We start from the raw sequence: 20529 nt of genomic DNA, 5'->3' as shown, positions 1-20529 counted from the left end.
TTCTTGTCCTAACCATTTGGTGCCTGCAGCCTGTGTGCTGGGTCATATCACCTTGATTAGCATGGCAGTTGGTTGTTCTGTATTCCTCCAAGACACTGACACAGACAGGGACTTAGTGCTGGCAGGATATGCAATCCTGCCAGGATGGGAGGGGAGGAGCTGTGCGCAGCCCCACTTATAATTTAAAGAAGCTGCCTCAGCACACTCACAAAGGACTTCACACTATCCTTTGTCACCCCAGACAGCATGGGACCAGGGCAGGAAGAAAGGAATGAAATTCCACAACCATCTCTGGAGGTGGGCTTCAGAAGTTTCTTCCACTTCAAAGCTGGCACCAGGTATAAAAATAGATCCCTCATATACACTCTTCAATTCACTCCTGGATCTGCAGAGGACCCTCAGAAGTCTTTTCCTGCACTTCAGAGGACTGCCTTGCTGCTCGAGGCACTGTGTTGGCTCCAAAGAGGCCACTGAGCAGGAGCTGCAATGCTAGGTCCTGTGTCGGTTCTGATGTGGCCTCCAATCAAGAGCTGCAAGGGGATTTGATGCAAGCTCCTGCATCAAGTTGCATTGCACTGCATTGGTTCTGATGGAGCCCACAGTTAGGCACAGAGGAGAACACTCTAATACCAGTCATGGATCTAGGACCTGGGGAGGTACCTCTTGGGGGTCAGAAACTCACTACAGCAGAGGACAGAAGGGCGCAAGCATGTCCAGTGCAGCAGATCAGGTGCAGTTGCAGCAAGGCCTACCGAGCTAGTTGTGTATCTGTAGTTCAGACAGGAGGTCAGCCAACTGACCATTGGAATCACTCAGTTGAGGGATGAAGGGAGCAGGTCCAGTCTTCCTTCTCAGAGAGCAAAGCAGTCCTCAAGCAGCAGGACAGTCGTCTGCACCTCTTCCTGTGAGCCATTTAGGGCCTAGCTTAGGGGTGACTTATATGTATTTTTAGAAGAAGGTTTAGGCCAGTTAAAAACTGCACAAGAGGCTGCAAGGGGTGGCCTGAGGTGTTTTAAAAGGCTACTTTAGTGGGTAGCACAATGAGCGCTGCGGCCCACTAGTAGCATTTAATTTACACTCCCAGGATTCACCATGTTTTAAGGAGAGAGCACAAGCACTTTAGTACTGGTTAGCAGTGGTGAGGTGCACAGAGCTCTAAAAGTCAACAAATCAGGTTCAGCAAAGCAGGAGGTTGAAGGCAAAATGTTTGGGGCTGACCCTGCAGAGAGGGCTAGTTCCAACAGGTCCTTTAACATGAAGCAAAGACAGCACACTTCCAACCTCACACCCGCATTGCATAGTGGTGATCTGTGTAAATAAGTGCATCAGCACCCCACATACAGGTGAGTAAGCGCTATACAGTTGCTACAAAACACTGGCTTGTGTGCAATTAATGTTATTTCTTTATTCAGCTTTACAACCTCACATTGCCTGAGTGATATTACATTAACAGATCCTCTCCATATTGCTAAATCCATGCATATTTTATGTTACATGACTGTCTGCCTTATTCAATATTACTGTTTATCTGAAAATGCATTGCAAATCATTTCAACTACTCATTTTGAAACTGTACCCCTGCAACAAACAATACTTAATTTCCTCCAGAATAATCTACCTATTTACCCCATCAATCATCTACATCAGTTCAATACCATGCATCAGTCTCCATACCCTGCCCAATAATAATCATATCACACCTAACTCTGCTTAATTTAATCTCTACACAAAACTGGCATAAATGCATGTATTGGTTTCTTGAAAGCACATTTTTGATACCAATAAATAACAATAACCCATAAACACAGAATTAACCACCAATTTTGCATTCTGGAGGAGCATGCTACTCAGCACAAAAGGATTTAATGCTGCCTCATAGGAAGGGGGCATTTGTGGGTGGGGACCCTGCCTCTGTAGATCAACTCAAGAAAACTTGCCGTTTTTTTCCTATTATCAAAAAACTGCTTAAAGGTCCAACTCTTTTAGGACTCCTAAACATAATCCTACAAATAAAGGCAGTAATGTTGTGGGAAGTAGATAGAAAACCCTCAAAACTGATGGACATGTAGCGGAAGATGCTGTAACAGATAAAGTATTTACCCATGGAGAAAAAGGCAAAAAGTGTAACACTGAAAATGGCATTCATAAGCTCCTAAACATGAAGGGGCTCATTTATGAGCCCCTGCGTCACTTTTGCGCCACCGGTGCGTCACTTATTGTGACGCACCAGTGGCGTAAAACATGCGCCATGATGCGCCATATTTACAAAGTGACGTATCTACCTAGATGCGTCACTTTGTAAACCCCTGCGCTACATTATACCTGCGTCAGGTATAATGTATGCAGGGTGGGCGTTCACACGTAAGTAAGCATCGTAGAAGTGACGCAGTGAAATCTACGAGATTTCACTGTGCCACTTCTATGGTGCAAATGCGTCAATATCTTGCGCCTGCCTCACAGCAGGCGTAAGACTGACGCAGGCCCTTTCACATGGGGCTTGCCCCATGTGAAAGGACACATTGCTGGAGTTGCGTCACTTTTGTGACACACTCCAGCAATGCGTCACTTTTACGCCTACAGATACGTCAGAAATACTGACGTATCTGTGACTCCTTGCGACATGATGCGTCATACTGTAAATATGACGCATCATTGGAGTCGCAGGGAGGGCGCAGTGAAAAGTGACGCATCACTGCTTTCACGCAGTGATGCGTCACTTTTCATAAATGAGGCCCGAAATCTTTTGCATGAAAAGTGTGCGCAGCGGTTAACGCTTGTGTGCAACAAGGATTTCACAGTGAAATTCCACTGCTGCTCATGGAACTCTGCGACATTCACACCAATTGCACTTGCATCCTTGCAAGTGTAAACGTCCCACTATCTGTTTTGAAAACCTCTTTTAGCGAGCACATGCTAATCATCCTAAGGCCCTTTTTGTTGTTTTTTTACAGAACGGGACACTCTGCAGCTCTGCAACAGACGGAGATGAAATCTCCTGAATCCACTGTAATGTATTCTTTTTTTTATCAATCACCAACTCTACAGACATAAGTTCTGCAAACCCCTCATGCATGTCGTAAACCTGAACAGCAGGCTTATGAAATGCAGACTAACCAGCTGCTCTGGAGTTCCATACCTAATCCGTTTTTGTATTGCACCCCAGAATGTCTTTCTGCAGTGGGATGCAAAAAGAGAATTAAAGAGGTTTGTATCACTTAACAATATGGAAATAAGAACCGTCTGTGTTTAACCCAACCCCATTTATCTTCCACCTATGCATAAAATTATACTTACAGACTGGCATTGTTACACGCCATTCCCCTTTCCCATTAGTTTTCTTCCTTTCTTGGAAGTAATTAACATTATCTTGCTTCATTTTTGCTAATAGCCCGATGTTATAATGTAAGAGGATAGTAATAAATTACCAAGGGATCAAGGTACATGTAAAATACAAAAAATACTGATGAAATCCGCACTGCATGGATGACATCTGTTGTGCACACGTTTGTTTACCTAATAACACAAGATTTGTTTTTATATATATAATGTAATGCCGTTGTTAGTTTTCATGACTTAGGTTACAGGTAGTGGACATATTTTCTAAGCACTATTTCACGTAAGGACAAATAAGTCCTTACATATAATTAGATAGCGAATGTGAACCACACTTTTTATCTATAACAAACACATTCTAATGTCTTTATGTAACCCACTTAATTAGAGCCATTTATCAAGTTGGCATCGTCTGGTTTTCCAAAATGGGATGACATTTTACGCATCTGCAATCAGAATTAATCAATACATCAATATTTCCCGCAAACAGGATGGAGCTCATATTGTGCCAATAAAGCAATGCATCTGAAAAAATACATAAGCTGGAACTTGAACTATTTCAACATGCCAGTCAAACTACAAATAATTGTGTGACATCACACACTTTGAGCTACTTCCTTAAGTATGGGTATCGATATTTTTAAAAACCAAGGGGCATATCTCACAACAACCGGCGATAATTATCGCTAAGCGCACTTAGCGCTAGGATAATTATCGCCGGCTAGCGTTGATTTTTATCGCTGAGATAGCGTGCTATTATCAACGCTTGTCTCAATAGCGATAAAAATCCTCACGCTAAGTGGCTAACGTGAGATTAGCGCTGGAAACCCAGCGATAGTCTCACGTTAGCTTGTTGATAGGGACAGACAAACTTAGCCATGATATCCTCCTTCCATAGGATATCATGGCTAAGTCAGAAAAATACCAGACGTAAAAAAGCAGCTTTTTTTGTCTCTAACAGGGTTAGCGATATTCTTGATAATAGGAGAAAAGTCGCTTAGCGACATTTCTCCTATTATTTTACTCTGGAACGCCCCCTTTGCATCTCATTAGAGATGCAAGGAGAAGCGTAGAGTAAAAGGGTGCTAACATGCAAATTTGCATGTTAGCACCCTGTTGTTGATAGGGTGCTAGTTTTATCATCTCTGCTTTTTTGGCTTTTAAAGCCAAAAAAGCAGAGATAAAGCTCTTGTTAATATGCCCCTTATTTATTTGTGGATTTCTGCCGCATGAACTAGACTGAATTGTGACAAAGAGTCCACAGGGAAGGAGGGTATCGACAAACAAGCAGAGAGGGTATTTACAAAAAGGATATACTGGGCTTATGATAGACCTGGGGGTGCACTAGGTCATGTGCAGATAAAAAAAAGGTAAATATAGTTAGATCAGTTGGAACGATTAACCTTAGTTGAGTAGCAGCTATTTTTCTAGGCTGTTGCAAAATAAAAATAAAACATACCATATAATCAAGATCATCATAACTACAGTGTTTGGAAGGCAGTATCATAATGTTCAGGTAGGACCTTCTTGTTGTAAGGATGGCTCTGCTGAAAGTAATAGATTGTGAAATGGCAATTGATAAGGGGTATATTGTTTTAAATTTGAGATACACTAAAGATGTAATTTAACATGTCATGAGTGACGCAATATGTGAGGCCATAAGAAGTGCTTGACCGGTGCAAACGTTATAGTTAGGAAGTAAACTAATGGATACTTTGATAACATTTTGGTTTTAAAACATTAGTGTTTATTTTATTTCAACATCGAACTATATCAATCACTGTTACCTTTGTTTTTTCACTATATTATTTAATATAGGAAAATGGATCTTGTTAATGCAATACTTTAGCAGGCTAATTAATATTGAAGAAAGTGATTGCATAAATTATCTCAAATAATTTTTAGAGTGAAAATTATGCCTTGGTGTCCAAATGTACAATTTACTACATTGTGTACCTTTCAAAAAGTGCTAAAGAAAAACTGTAGGTAAAATTTCAATTTTGCCCACCTCATCCTTTGCTTAATAGTGTCAAAGTCGGCACTGCCAGCATTTAGAAGTCCTTTAAGCTATATTAAGATCGGAGTCATGAATGCTCAACAGGTACTGCAGGCCTCTTTTAGCAACTCAACATTACTTTTACGTAAATCAGATGCAACATTCTTAACTTTCTTCTAATGGTATATATAAAAAAAGAGTTGTACAAGTCTGAAAATGTACTAATGGACAAAGTGAAAAATTACATACCCCTTGCTGAGGTACGTTTTTTTTTTAACTGGCATCTGTTTCTTTTTCATGATATAAGAATGGTGCCGTTAATATGGGCAGAAACAAAATTAACAAAAGTGACGGCCTGTTCTGATAAGGATATATATATTTTGTGAAAAATATTTTATATCTAAATATATATATCCCAACACATCTGCAACACTCTTCACAACTCTTTCAGTATGAAGAAAAGCACAGAGCCAGTACTCTATTTGAAAAGCATATGTTTGATAATCCACACACGGCAAACAAAATAAAAAACCCAACGCGTTTCTGAGTTCACGCACTCCTTGGTCACGGGTTGTGTGTATATTTATATATAACTGTATGTATATATATATATATATATATATATATATATATATATATATATATATATATATATATATATATATAATATATTATCACAAAAATGATGGCGCGGCACTCCTCTTGATGGTACGATGTTATTTATTCAAATCGTGTCTTACAAAACCAGAGAAATCCAGCTGTTACCTGAATTAACTATAACTTGCGCTCCCTCAATGCACTGCTTATAGTCAGTGATATCACTGATGACATCACTGATGACATCTCAAATGACATCACTGATGACATCACGGATGACATCATTCAGTTACTAGTTGTTTTTAAAAAGTTTATGAGTGTTAAATATATATACCCTGGTGTATTGGTGATCAGTGGGAGTATTAGTGACTGTTTGGATGACTGAGTGGGTCAGTGATTGGCTGTATAAGCAAGTGATTAGGTGTCTCAGTGAATGTATGGATGAGTGTCTAGTTGTGTTAATTTATCTGTCGGTCAGTTAATGTTTAAGTAGGTGTATGAGTGTGTTAATGTGTACGTGAATGGCTGTATGTGTGATTGATTGGCTGACTATCTCTATGGTTGGCAGGGTGTCTGTGTGTGGGTGAGGAGGTGTGTGACTGCCTATATGGATGAGTGAGTGGGTGAATCAGTGCCTGTATCGGGTAGTGAGTGCATGTGTGAGAAGCTGTATGACTGAGTGAATGTCTGTATGGCTGTGTCAGTGATTGAGTGCTAGTGTCAGTATGGGTCAGTAACTTTGTATGTGAAAGGCACTATAGGTCAGTGACTGGGTATATGAGTGACTGTATGCATGAGTGAGTGAATGTGAGAGTGACTATATGGATGAGTACATGCTTCTGGCAGTGACTGTATAGGTGAATGAGTATGTGTTAATATTTCTATGAGCAAGTATGTGTATGTGTATGTAACTGTTTGGGTTTGTACATATGATTGACAGTATGGGTGAGTGTGTAGGTGTGTGAGTAGTTCTATGAGTGACTCACTCAGTGTGTGAGTTCCTGTAAGGGTATATGAGTCAATATGTCAATGCTGTATTGGTGACTGAGTGGGTGTATGTGTGGCAGTATGGATGAGCAAATGGATATGTGTGTAGATCTATGAATTAGTGAGTGGCTGTGTAAGTACTGTTATGTCTCTGTCAATGGGTTTGTGAATGGTTGTGTGAGAGTGGCAGTGGGTGTTTAAAAGATTCTATAGGGGTGTGATTGGATGTGTCAGAAAATATGCGAATGATGTCATCACTGATGTAATTTGAGATGTCATGAGTGATGTAATATGTGAGGTCATAATCAGTGCATTGTGGGGGTGCATGTTATAGTTAACTCAACTAACTATAAAGGCTGAATTTCTTTGGTTTTGTATGAGTGAAATGTCTGCCCAACTATAATGTCCCCTGTAACCTTTGATTTTTTTAGTGAATGTCTAAGGTTTTTTCAATGCTATTTGCTAACTACAACGTCTCTGTAGCCTCTGATTTTTTTTGGGGGGGTGAATTTCTAAGGTTTTTTAAATTCTATTTGCTAACTACAATGTCCCTGTAACCTTTGTTTCTTTTTTACTGAATTTCTAAGGTTTTTTTAACTAGAAGTTATGTTTGCAGAATGGTCGAGGAAGGGGGCTGGGCCTCCGACCAGCTCTCAGGAACTCAGCTGCGTAGGGATTACAGGAGGTACCAGGAGTGCTTCTAAGCCCCCAGGGACCCTCAGCAGTAAAGTGGACTTCATCCCCCAACCAGAAGTGTGCCAGGAGGTGCGTTAGCAGGTGGTGGAGAAAGGGGGGAGTTGCCTCTGAAGACCTCTTAGCAATCCCAATAATTCTATTTGTTATTGCCCCTGGGACCTGGCCCAAATGGGGGCCTAAAGTAAATGAAGCGCGGGGGCCCACGATTCATTTTTTTTTTTTTTAAGTCTGCCAGATTTGTGGATCCACCGCAAATTCCGCCAAAAATTTAAAAAAACATAAATGCTTTTTTTGGCCCTGGGGATCCTTGTGTTACCCCCTGAACAGGCCCAGGGGGTCAGGGTGTTTCTGCTCTGCCCCCTTTTCTTTTGTTTCAAGTTTTGCTTGTGACTTGGTTCAACCGAGTCACAAGATGGCTGCCAACCCTTCCTGGTTTGAAGTGTTAGCAGCCAATCAGATCTCAGGCACGAGATCAGGAGAGTTCGTGGATCCACCATGACCACAGTTGTATATCCAGGAAATCTTTACATTTCTAAGGAACAACTGAACGGATTTACACCATTTAACAGAAAGATTGCTTTCTGGACCAAGAGCTACCATTTTGCCAAATTTGGTGTCATTCCATTCAGCGGTTCGGGCTGTAGCCGTGTCTAAAGTTTCCTATGGAAATTAACATGGAGAAAAAGCGTTTTGGGACCTCTCCCCCTTTTTCTTGGCCCCCGCTTGATGAATCACACTGCAATTTTCAACACAGCAGCTGAAGTAAGTGGCCCATTAGTTTTGAGAATTTTGCAAAGATTCATCAAATGGCATCAAAGTCATTGGCAAATCAAAAAACACTTTTCCTATGGAAACTAGGTCCTAACTATAACTACCTACTGGCAATCACCAGTAGGTAACATATATATATATATTCACTTAAAAAACCATAGGTTTCACACATGTTATAGTTAGGTGGATATTTCACTCGTAAAAAACCAATGAAATTCCCCCGTTATAGTTAGTTCAGATAACTATAACTCGCGCGACCGCAATCCACTGCTGATGACATCACATATTACATCACTCATGACATGGTCAGTGGCATCACTCATGACATCACTGATGACATCATCCTTGTGATAGAGTGGCGGCCGCGCGAGTTATAGTTATCTGAACTAACTATAACGGGGGAATTTCATTGGTTTTTTACGAGTGAAATATCCACCTAACTATAACATGTGTGAAACCTATGGTTTTTAAGTGAATTTGCAAGGTTTTTTAAATGCTAATTCCTAACTATAACGTGTGTGAAACCTATGTTTTTTTCAGTGAATTTCAAAGGTTTTTTAAATGCTAAGTTATGTATGTATTATTATTTTTTTTATATATGTATTTTACAATAAACTACGTATTAAAAAATAATACCCCGCGATTTAAAAAAAAAAAAATTAAATGTTTTTTTCTGCCTTCGGGGTCCTTCAGGGACCCCCTGACAAAGGCTAGGGGGTCAGGAACTCTCTACCCAGCCCCCTTTTCACGTTCGCCACCTTCCTTTTTCACTCTCGCACTGAAAACAAACAAAATGGCGGCCGACACTTCCTGATTTCAACCGATTCGAACGTTGACTAACATGTAACCACCAATCAGAATTACGCTCGGCACGTTAGGGTGCTCGCACGGTGCACTCACGGTGCTCGCACGGTGCGCGCACGGTGCGCGGCTATAGATATGAATGTGCTTTTAACTGCAATTTTCTCAGGAACTACTGAACAGATTGAGTCCATATATGCAAAAGGCACATCCCTGAGCTGAGGACTACCTCTCTGCCAAATTTCAAGTAATTCTGTTCAGCCGTTCGGGCTGTACCTTGGACCAAAGGTCCCTATGGAAAATTGCATGGGGAAAACGCGTTTTGGGACCCCCCTTTTTTCTCAGCCCCCGCTTGACAAATCCCCCCGAGACTTTCAGGGTAGGAGCGGAGCGGAGCGCCCCACCTATTTTGAAAATTTTGCGAGGATTCGTCAACCGGCACCAAAGTTATTCCAAATAGAATGTTGCAGATTTCCTATGGAAACACGGTCCTAACTATAACTATCTACTGGCGACCTATATATATATCTGGACGTAGGCAGGATTCCAAGGGGGCTACGTATTATGTTAGCCCCGAGTTATGAGGCACCAAACCCCCTGATGATGGCTGAATGGGGTGAATGCAATTTGGAATCCTCAAGGCGTTTGGTCCAGATTCTTGTAAAGGGGAACAACCTTTACAACGCAACTTTTACAACGCACTACACTTACAACGCATTTTTTACAACGCAAAATCCATTACAACGCATTGCATTACAACGCATGACACTACAACGCATTTTTAAAAACTACCTTTACAACGCATTCCATTACAACGCATACTACCTTTACAACGCATACCATTACAACGCATAATATTACACTACACTATCCAACACTTACCCTACTGTTGCACCCCCTGGAGTTAGAATAGTAATTTTTACCCCTATACTATCCAACACTTACCCTACTGTTGCACCCCCTGGAGTTAGAATAGTAATTTTTACCCCTATACTATCCAACACTTACCCTACTGTTGCACCCCCTGGAGTTAGAATAGTAATTTTTACCCCTATACTATCCAACACTTACCCTACTGTTGCACCCCCTGGAGTTAGAATAGTAATTTTTACCCCTATACTATCCAACACTTACCCTACTGTTGCACCCCCTGGAGTTAGAATAGTAATTTTTACCCCTATACTATCCAACACTTACCCTACTGTTGCACCCCCTGGAGTTAGAATAGTAATTTTTACCCCTATACTATCCAACACTTACCCTACTGTTGCACCCCCTGGAGTTAGAATAGCAATTTGTAAGCCTATACTATCCAACACTTACCCTACTGTTGCACCCCCTGGAGTTAGAATAGTAATTTTTACCCCTATACTATCCAACACTTACCCTACTGTTGCACCCCCTGGAGTTAGAATAGTAATTTTTACCCCTATACTATCCAACACTTACCCTACTGTTGCACCTTCTGGAGTTAGAATAGTAATTTTTACCCCTATACTATCCAACACTTATTAAGTAATTTTTACCCCTATACTATCTAATACTTACCTTAAATGCAATTTAATATTATGCGTTGTAATGGCATGCGTTGTAAAGGTAGTATGCGTTGTAATGGAATGCGTTGTAAAGGTAGTTTTTAAAAATGCATTGTAGTGTCATGCGTTGTAATGCAATGCGTTGTAATGGATTTTGCGTTGTAAAAAATGCGTTGTAAGTGCATGCGTTGTAAAAGTGTGCGTTGTAACGACATACATCCTCTTGTAAAGTATGCTGAAATAGATGGGGCAGAATTACAAACAAAAATAGATGCCCAGGAAGCCTGTATTAAACAACAAGGAAACAACTCTCAACAGGAAACTAAATTGAGGGAAGAAATGAACAGTAGGCTAGGAAAATAAGAAGAAAAAATTAAAGTACGAAAAATATGGAAGTTCAAAAGGGATCGTGACGACTATGCGAATGGTCAGATTTTTACTTTTCACGTCGCTACGATTCCCTAAGAGTAGCAACTGCCAATAAAAGACATGAGGGAGGTAAAGGGATACAGAGAGAACGAGTGGAACTTTCCTCACTGTCTAGCTCAGCACCGGAGAGTGAATCTGACAATGAAGGTGCAAGAAATATTACTGGAATTAAGCTGACGGTGGGGGAAGAGTTGGATGTTTTAAAGCAAGGAAGAAGGGAAACACTGAGGCCACGACCACAAAGAACAACGGCACAACAAAATGCCAAAGGAGAAGGGCAAGGCGCCGGGCAAATAAACAACGGAGAGCCAAAGAAGCGAGGCCGAGGGCGCTCCCGGAGATACTAGAAACGGAGGTTAGTGAATATGAAGCCCAGGAGGTCAGATCTATCATCAATTTAGGGCAAATTGATTTGATAAAAGCAGAGAATCAATTACTAAGCCTGGGTTTAAGTTATTGTCCTGATTCTAATTTCCAGTACACACGAACAAGAGCGGATGTGTACCAATTTATTAGGAAATTGAAGCTCAAAAAACTACATATGCAAAAACCGACAATGGAAACAGATAATAGGTTGGAAAACAAAACTAACCCAACCGGTCTCCAAGTATCTGATTTGGCAATGTACAATGATCTGTACCAATTAGCATTAGGAGAGAAAGTGGAAACGGGTGGTTTAACCCCAGCGTCCAACGAGAGAAAACCTGACACACCCTTCAAACCCAAATCCAAATTTATCCCTTTCTCCTCTCATGATGGCTTAGATACCTTCAGTGAACATGTGGTAGTCCAATTGAAGAAATTAACCTATGCCAGCAATAAAGTAAGAAAGAGAAAATATTCTAATCAACAAAGAAAATTTAAACAGTTGATTTCTAAGTTACAGAAGGCGGACCTAGTAATTCGTAATTCGGATAAAGGAGGGAACATTGTTCTTTGGCCTACAGCAGAGTACCTTAGAGAGGCCTACAGGCAATTAGATGATGCAGTTTGCTATAGAAAAAGCACGCCTCTAAAATACAAAAATGCAAAAGAGACACTATTCAAAAATCTATTGGCATGGAAAAGCTTGGGACTTTTAAATTGGGAAGAATTCAAGTACATTAAAAAAGAACATCCATTAGTACCTTATATATACTTTATCTCTAAAGTCCACAAAAACCTGACTGCACCCCCAGGTCGACCGATCATTGCAGCCTGTGATGGCCTACTTGAAAATCTTTCATGGTATATTGATTATTTTTTGCAGGAACATATGAAAAAGTTAAATTCGTACATCCAGGAGACAGGAGACTTCCTCAAAAAGATTGAAAATTTAACCTGGGGCGAGGATTATTTGCTAGTAACTTTAGATGTATGCTCTCTCTATACCTGCATCAAACACCAAGATGGACTTAGAGCGGTCGAATTTTATTTGAATACTAGACAAATGGAATATGCTGACCATAAAAGAATGCTACTGAATATGTTATCTTTTTGTTTAGAAAATAATTTTTTTCTGTTCAATGGTCAGTTTTATCAACAGATGCTAGGGGTAGCTATGGGGGCCAGCTTCTCCCCCAGCTATGCCTGTCTGTTTATGGGCTGGTGGGAGGAGTTGGTGGTCAGGCGCAAATTCAAACATGTTTATACTCATATCGACGAGGCAAGGATCAAAAGAAAGTGTGTTGAATTTTGTTGAGGATATTAATTGTAATGATCTTAACCTTACTTTTACTTCTAACATTAGTGAGGACTTAGTGACATTTTTAGATGTACAGGTCTCAGTATCTAATAACATTTTAACTACTACCCTTTTTAAAAAACCTACGGCAGGTAATACGTTACTCCATGCCACCAGTGCGCATCCCCCGCACTTAATAAGGAGTATACCCTATGGGGAGATGCTCCGCATCCGGCGTATATGCAGTAATCCTGAGGATGCGGGCCAAAAACAGAAGGAAAGCATGAAAAGGTTTCTAGCCAGAGGGTATAGTTATAAAGTAGTGGCGGCCGCTATGAAAAAGTCCCAGTTAAAACATAGGGAGGAACTTCTGGAATATAGAAAAAAAGAGGTTTTAGATCCTAAGAGTGAGCCTGTACGTCTTATCCTAACATACTCCAAGCAGGAAAAAGAACTGAGGAGCATTATGAGAAGAAATTGGCACTTCATACGGGAAGATTCAGTGATTGGTTGCCTTATGCCCTCAAACTCATTAATCACCTTCCGCAAATCAAGAAGTATGGGAAACATGCTAACTGCTAATAGCCAAGAGAGCTTTAAAAAGCAAACATGGTTACCAACAAGAAAAGGCTTTTTTAAATGCTCAACCTGCAAGGCATGCCAGTTTGGTATAAACACAAAGACATACTGCACAGCATTCTCAGATGCCCAAAGGGAAATTAAACAACACCTTACTTGTAAAATGGATTACTGTGTATATGTCTTGGAATGTGATTGCCTTTTGAAATATGTAGGAAGTACCAAGCTGGCAGTCCACAAACGTATTCTGCAAAACATAAGAGCTATTAATAACAAAGATCATAACTATCCTGTAGCTAGGCATTTTGAAAATGTACACAATAGTGACCCCAAATGCCTCCGATATTATGTCAGCGAATCAGTTCTCCAGAAGCGAAGAGGTGGCAATAGAGAGGCTATTCTACGCCGTTTGGAAACTGAGTATATTTTAGATTTTGATTCCAAATGGCCAGGGGGGTCTTAATGCTACAGAGGATCTCCATACTTTTCTATGATTTGCTCAAATTGTATTGGAATGGATAATAGCTGTTAGGTTAATTTCTCCATAAGAACGAAACATTTGTACATGTAAGCCTGTGACAGTTTATTATTATCTTTAATGATTGGTTTTAAGGATACTGTAGGGTAGTTCTTTTATATACCTAGTGTCTTTTTATTGATCATTTTAAATATGTCACAAGTTTTACATTGTCTAGTATTTTGAATGTTTTTTTACTTTATTTTCACCTCGGCTTATTTAGCACGCAAATGTTATGAAGTCAACATTGGAATAACAAGTTTAAAAGTATCAAATATGGACAGTGACTGTCAAATGAATATGTGTTTTTCATGAATCATGGTATCCTTTGCCTTAGCTCTGAATGATTGCCTCATTTGCACTTTTAGGCACGAGTCACTTTATGTCCACCAAGTACTGTTGCACTTATGCACTGTAATATACTAAATATTTTAGTATAGTGATGGACTACCTTTGAAGTGTAGATAGTTAAGTTTTCTTTTCTTTTTATAACACGGTAAGGTGAGCACAACAGGAATAATAAGAAGATGTGGAAAAAATTGTCGGTTCAAAAAACTAGTAAGGGGATATGTTTAGAAATATTTATTATATAAATATAGGCATTCAGGCCTTTAATTTTGATATCTATAATTAGATATTGGTTGTGCATTAGCAAAAACAAACATGTTCCGTTTATCAATGCAAACAGCTAACATTTTCTATTATTGCATTTGAATGCTGACTAGTATGTTTCCTATGTCTATTTGAATTCCAATCAGCACTTGCACTTTAAAAAACGGGTTTGTCAAAGCGCGTAGTCAGGTGATCAAGGCCGCTTGGACGGCCGAAACGCGCCTGGACATCGTGAATGGGAAATAAATAAAAATACTGTTGGTATCATAAGAGGTCTGCGCCCGTGATTCCCTAAAGGTAAAAAAGAGTTACGAGTTGCTTCGATATATATATAAATATATGTTTGCCGTAACAAGGGCAGAGAGACCCAGGTCTATTAAAAGATGAGATTATTGTTGTTCCCTTCCATTAGCATTCCACATCAGCAAATACACTCACTGCATATTTAAAGATAGACAATATTCAATGAAGTGGTCAATTATGTTTTGTTGAATATTTCTTTCTACTGAAAATGTAGTTCAAGGAGTTTTCAAGCGAGCTTCATGCACTTAGGAAAAGAGAGTGAAATTGTCTTTGGTCAGGCCAAATGACTAACATACTCTTTGACATTGACTACAAAACACAAATTAATGCTGTACTTGTGCACCAAGTCTACACAATACCTTTTTCATAATTTGTTGTTTCACAAAACCTTATGACAGTATGATCCAAAAAAGCCACTGATCCAGTGAGGGTTCAAGGTTTTCACAAACAGTGCTTAGATGTCTTAACTTATGAGGCTGCTTGACTCCTGAGTGTATGCAACTGAACATGGCTGCCCCATCTTTGAAAGAGATGAAGACAAATTGCCCGTGTATTTGCATGAAATTATTTGTTGTACCACTTGGTTCCCAGAGTGGACACAAATTCCATTTGACATAGCTGAATACCTTTATTCGGAAACTACAGTCTTACATGCATTGCATTTTAGGACAAATGCAACTGCTCAAGTAATCGCATGCCACCCATAGATTGTCCATACATGAATACTAGAGGGATGTTCCTATTTTCTTTATTATGTAGTAAATCCCTTTGTGATGTCCTATTGCATTCAAAGATGCAAAGCAGACCCTTCCTCCCAAAGCCACAGCCCTGTGGTAAACTTAGTTGTGTAGATCCTGCAATAGCTTAAAGGACCAAAGCACATTCTGCACTGATCCATATAAGTCCAAAAGCTCACACAATTAAGTGTTTCTCATAAGTGTTAAAACAGCATGCATCAAAGAGAGAAAATGTAGTACTTTTGAATTGGAAAATGCTATCATCTCTTACCAGTGCATACAGGAAAGAACGTTAGGCAGTCAAATACCAACACATTTTAAGATGTCTTCTATATTTAACAAGAGGGGTATAGCAAGTAGTGGAATCTGTACTAACACACTGCCTTTTGTGGATAGAAAATGTGGATCCTATCTTATCATGAGAAAGAATTCTATATATGTTTTATACCAGGAAGCTAGCCCAAAGGACATTAAAAGTCCTTAAATGAAACTTCAATAGGATTTATTTTCAGAATGGATCTTGTTCTTCATGCTATTCTCTTTTGATGCCAAAAGTTAAAAATATCCCTTTAGTAGAAAATGCACAGTCAAAACACCTTTTGTTCTAGTAGCAAGGCATTAATCCAGGAAATCTAAGGAAAATGAGAAACAATGGTCTACCATAGATCTTTTACGTTTTTCATGAATCACCGGGTGTCCAACCACAATTTAATGTCTGTTGTGATGTTCTCTGCACATAAATTATATTTGTTTCCTCTCTGTGCATCACAATGGTTCTTAAATGTATCTCTGCATATGAATAAGCTTTGGAGTTGAGTTTATGGCTCTATTCTCATTCTTACTGACTACTCTGTGACTGTAGAGCAAACAGTTAATGGAACTGTAAGCCCCCTGCATTAACCAGTTTTCAAGCATTTAAGAAGCTGGAAACAGGTGGAAAATTTCGATGTTATTACCCATTTGTGCTACAACCACAAATTATGAGTTCAGGACCAAGCTGTATACTAGCGCTATAAATTCATCCACTGGATATTACCTTGATAAAGTCCTTGCTCATTAGCTAAAACAAGTGTCACCTGGGAAAGCCCCAATTAGAGGAATGTTATGAACTTTTGGTAGCAAATTACCACATTAAAGAAAAATTAAAGAAAGGACAAGATCCCAAGGCATTTTGAAATATTTTTAACTCTGCAATTCAATTCTTTAAACATGTTATGTGTGCTAATCTCCTTATTAAAGTCCACCTCATTTGCCTACACACTATGAAGCAATTATTGTTTTACCTAACAATAAATTATGTTGCATTTTCTTACTACCTTCCTAACACAAATGTATCTGTGATATTGCATGGAGCCAGGCAAGATGTTAGGATATATTTGTTGTATTTATATCTTTGTTTCTATTTTAATTCAGGGATGTTGCAACACGTATAAGTTGATGTTCTCACCTTAACTTGCGAAAACTATCTGTTGTAAAAGCATGAAGCATTCAGCTGCCATTTTATCTAAATAAGTACAAATGTACAAAGAGACAAACTATCTCTACGTAGATTACATCAATATTGCTGATGAGCAACAAAATGCAGGCAATGCGTGTTTCATAGGGGCTCTCTTTGTTTTAACTGATATTAAAATTCAAACCGCAAGGGGTCCACATGACTACTCTCCAACAAACGAGCGTGGCACAAAATGACAATCATTTCTGAAATGAAAAAGGCCTTAAAATGTTACAGCCAATCATTACTGGAATTTATATGGACGTCAAAACGATTTAAAATACAGAACATCGTCCAAGACTTTTACATTTTAGGGAAAATTATATTTTTGTATATCACAGTAGTTTCAATGATACTTAATAATCAAGCATATTATTATTATAGAAGAGATTTGGAGACACTCAAATGTAAAACTAAACACTAACCACTACATTATGGAAAATTGCTTCTGAGTAAAATCTGTTCATTCAAACACAACAGTTCTACAGGCATAGTTATTTGCCTCCTGGTTTCCCACAAAGACAGAATATTTAAAATTCTAAACAGCAGGTATTTTTGTAAAAGACACAAGAGGCAAATACTCACTCTCATAATGGATTTTAAATCCTCCATTGGAGCGGCTGTTATCAGTGGTAAAGAGGAGATAGAGAAAATTGATGCTGCTGAACAGAAATTGTGGGACCTGAGTTCCATTGTAAGATCCCAAGAGAGGGGACAATAGATTTGGCCCATCGTGAACTTCCAAGACATCATAATTTAATTCTGTCTGAAATCTAAAGTGGGAGAGAAAGATGATTAATCATACAGAAAAACGATCATTGAGCAGATTTCAAAAATCTTAAATTCAAGTGCCATATCCAAGCATACAGTGGTACCCAGTTGCATGATTTTCTCAGTCCCAGTGTTAAACAATGGGGAACGTTTTGAAAATTCTTACTTTGTATCTATCACAGTTAAAGTCTGTTTAAAGTGAGTGTCTTCAATAATCAAACCATTGACCCATTCAGCTTGGAAATGTATTGTCCACACTGGATAAATGATACTGCGGACAGCTTTACTGAACTCTTAAATGATTAACATAGAAAACTTTGTAGCACGGGACTGCGAGTTTTTAGGATTTGCGTCTTTAAAAGAACACTAATATTTTGCAACAGGTAGATATTAACATGAAATGGTAACTTCTCAAAGTATTTGTTGCTGAAAATAGGCCAATGCAGATTAGCGGTAGCACATTTTGTGCACCAAGTAAAATAGCACAAAAAAAGAAATATAAAAAGGATTACTTTTCCAATCAAAATTATGTGTTCAGCATGCAATTAGCCCCATATTGAAAGGAAAACCTATTTGTTTTAGGGCCATATCATGGCCCCTATAAAGAAGATCTGCATCCGTTTTTGAAGAAAGTTTACTGTGTACAACACTTGGACTATCTCAGTGGCCCCAAGAGCATTAGCACTTGACATCAGAAGTCAGAAACATATTGCAACAACTACCACTTTCTTTTTCCAAGTTGTGACATTTACAAGCAGTAGTTCACAGACAGCAAGTCAGTGCATGTGTTGTAGACAGAGTGGTCTCCCTTCTGAGCCAGTGGATGAAGTGTCCAATCTGAGCACTGGTATGGATGACACAAGACTACATATGTGCCTTTTGAAGTCTTGTGTTTCCATTTTGCAGTTGATGGTTGTAGACAGCAACACAACAACCTACTCCAGCATTCTCTCAATAAAGCTTTTTGAAATGCAGATTGATCTATTTAGAAAATTGATGTACAGTTTTCTTCACATAATTTTTCCATTAGGCACTCACACTAGCTAAGCTGAGTATCACAGCACTATTGATTTAATTTTTTAACTTGTCCTCTTCTTTTCCCCTGTAAAATGTCCTCTGTTTTAAAAGACATTTAACAATTTCCAACCTGCAGTACTAACATTTCTGGTTGATAAATCAAGAAACATTTCTCACATAGGGCCCTATGTAGGTAAATTATATTTACCGATTCTTAAATACCGAATTTTACTGATTCAGTATTTATGAATCGGTAAATAGAATGTAGGTAACCATTCAGTAATTATTACCGAATCGGTAATATTCGGTATTTAAGAATCGGTATTTACCGATTCGGTAATAATGCATCCCTTTCCATTCATTCCTATGGGCCTGGAGGCCCATAGGAATGAATGGGAAGCCATTCACTATTACCGATTCGGTAAATACCGAATCGGTAATAGGGGGAGCATATTCATGGGTGGCAGGGTGTCACATTGACACCCTGTTGCACACCTGAATCGTGCATGTGTGCACATGTGGCGCACATACATGCCCTAAGGGCATGTATGTCTGCCACATGGCACATTCCAAAAGGAACAAAATTGCTTTTTCAAAGGTATTCGTCATTTACCATCAACTTGTAGTTGGTGGTAAATAACGAATCCAGAAACAGAAATGCACTCACTTGAGTGCCCCCTACATAGCATTTCAGGATTCGGTAATTTACCGAATCTGTATTTTACCGATTTCTTAAAATTCCGATTCGGTAAATTACCGAATCCTGAAAATCAGCCACCTACATCTCAAGTGCCTAATTACCGGTCGGTAACGGGATATTTACCGATTTTCGGCCGTTACCGACTGGTATTTAGGTACCTACATATGGCCCATAGTGAATTATATTCCCTACCTTCTCAGCAGGAAACCTCTGTAACTTTCAGTGGAGCATTTCTGTGAAGGTATGCCTATTTGATGTTAACTGTGACTAAGTTTGCTATCAACATAAAGCGCTATATTGGAATATGAGCAATGATTTAAGAGGAAACAATAAACGTTTGTGTACATCAAGTGGACATTTACACATTGAAGAACAACACGTTTCACCATTGCATTACATTTCAAATATTTACAATTTTAGGCAATGAGAAATTAAACAATTTGGCAAAACTCAGAAACTTTTCACTCAAGTGAAGAAGCCAGGATTAGAACCTAGGACTACAGATTCAAATGCTGGCACTTCAGAATGTAGAGGGCATAACGGGCCTGATTCGGCCTCCGGAAAGGAACTTGGCTTGGGGATTACAGAGATCGGAGATATCCCTGTCTAACCCTGCCATCCTCCGCCCTGGTGCACACCGCTACCCCTGCACAGCGAGCCTGGATCCTGGAGCTGCTGACGATTACCTGATTATGATGATTGCACTGATCCTACTAAATTCCGGGGAGCCGCCGTCCCTAAACTGCGGAGCTGGACACTTGTTGAGCCCGACGGGTTCATCGCCTCAGCTGACGGCCAGGACAACTGCCTGAAGCACCCGCAGTGCACTGCTCTCCGACCGCCTGACCGAAATGGAGGGATCCGACCGTGGGGTACCAGCGGCGACTGTGGTTGTGTCGCTGCTCTCTGAGCACCGACCCTCAAGCGGGCGAGGTCCTGGTGAGTCCTCCTTGTCGTGGATTACTCGCCGCCTGGCCACCTACACTCGCT

The 20529-nt window shown here is 39.6% G+C and overlaps 1 protein-coding gene across 1 annotated transcript in view; it reads right to left on the bottom strand.

Annotated features, from left to right (window-relative positions):
* The window catches only part of CSMD3 (CUB and Sushi multiple domains 3), a 2836509-nt gene that overhangs the window by 1206156 nt on the left and 1609824 nt on the right, over positions 1–20529 (bottom strand). The window contains exon 17 of the mRNA XM_085605076.1: positions 17637–17824. Coding sequence (XP_085461202.1) covers positions 17637–17824 — 188 coding nt within the window. The remainder of the gene's footprint in view (positions 1–17636; positions 17825–20529) is intronic.

The sequence above is a fragment of the Triturus cristatus genome, chromosome 5_1, assembly GCF_964204655.1.
Source record: "Triturus cristatus chromosome 5_1, aTriCri1.1, whole genome shotgun sequence".
Classification (NCBI taxonomy): Eukaryota; Metazoa; Chordata; class Amphibia; order Caudata; family Salamandridae; genus Triturus; species Triturus cristatus.
This window is presented reverse-complemented; position numbering and strand designations above follow the sequence as displayed.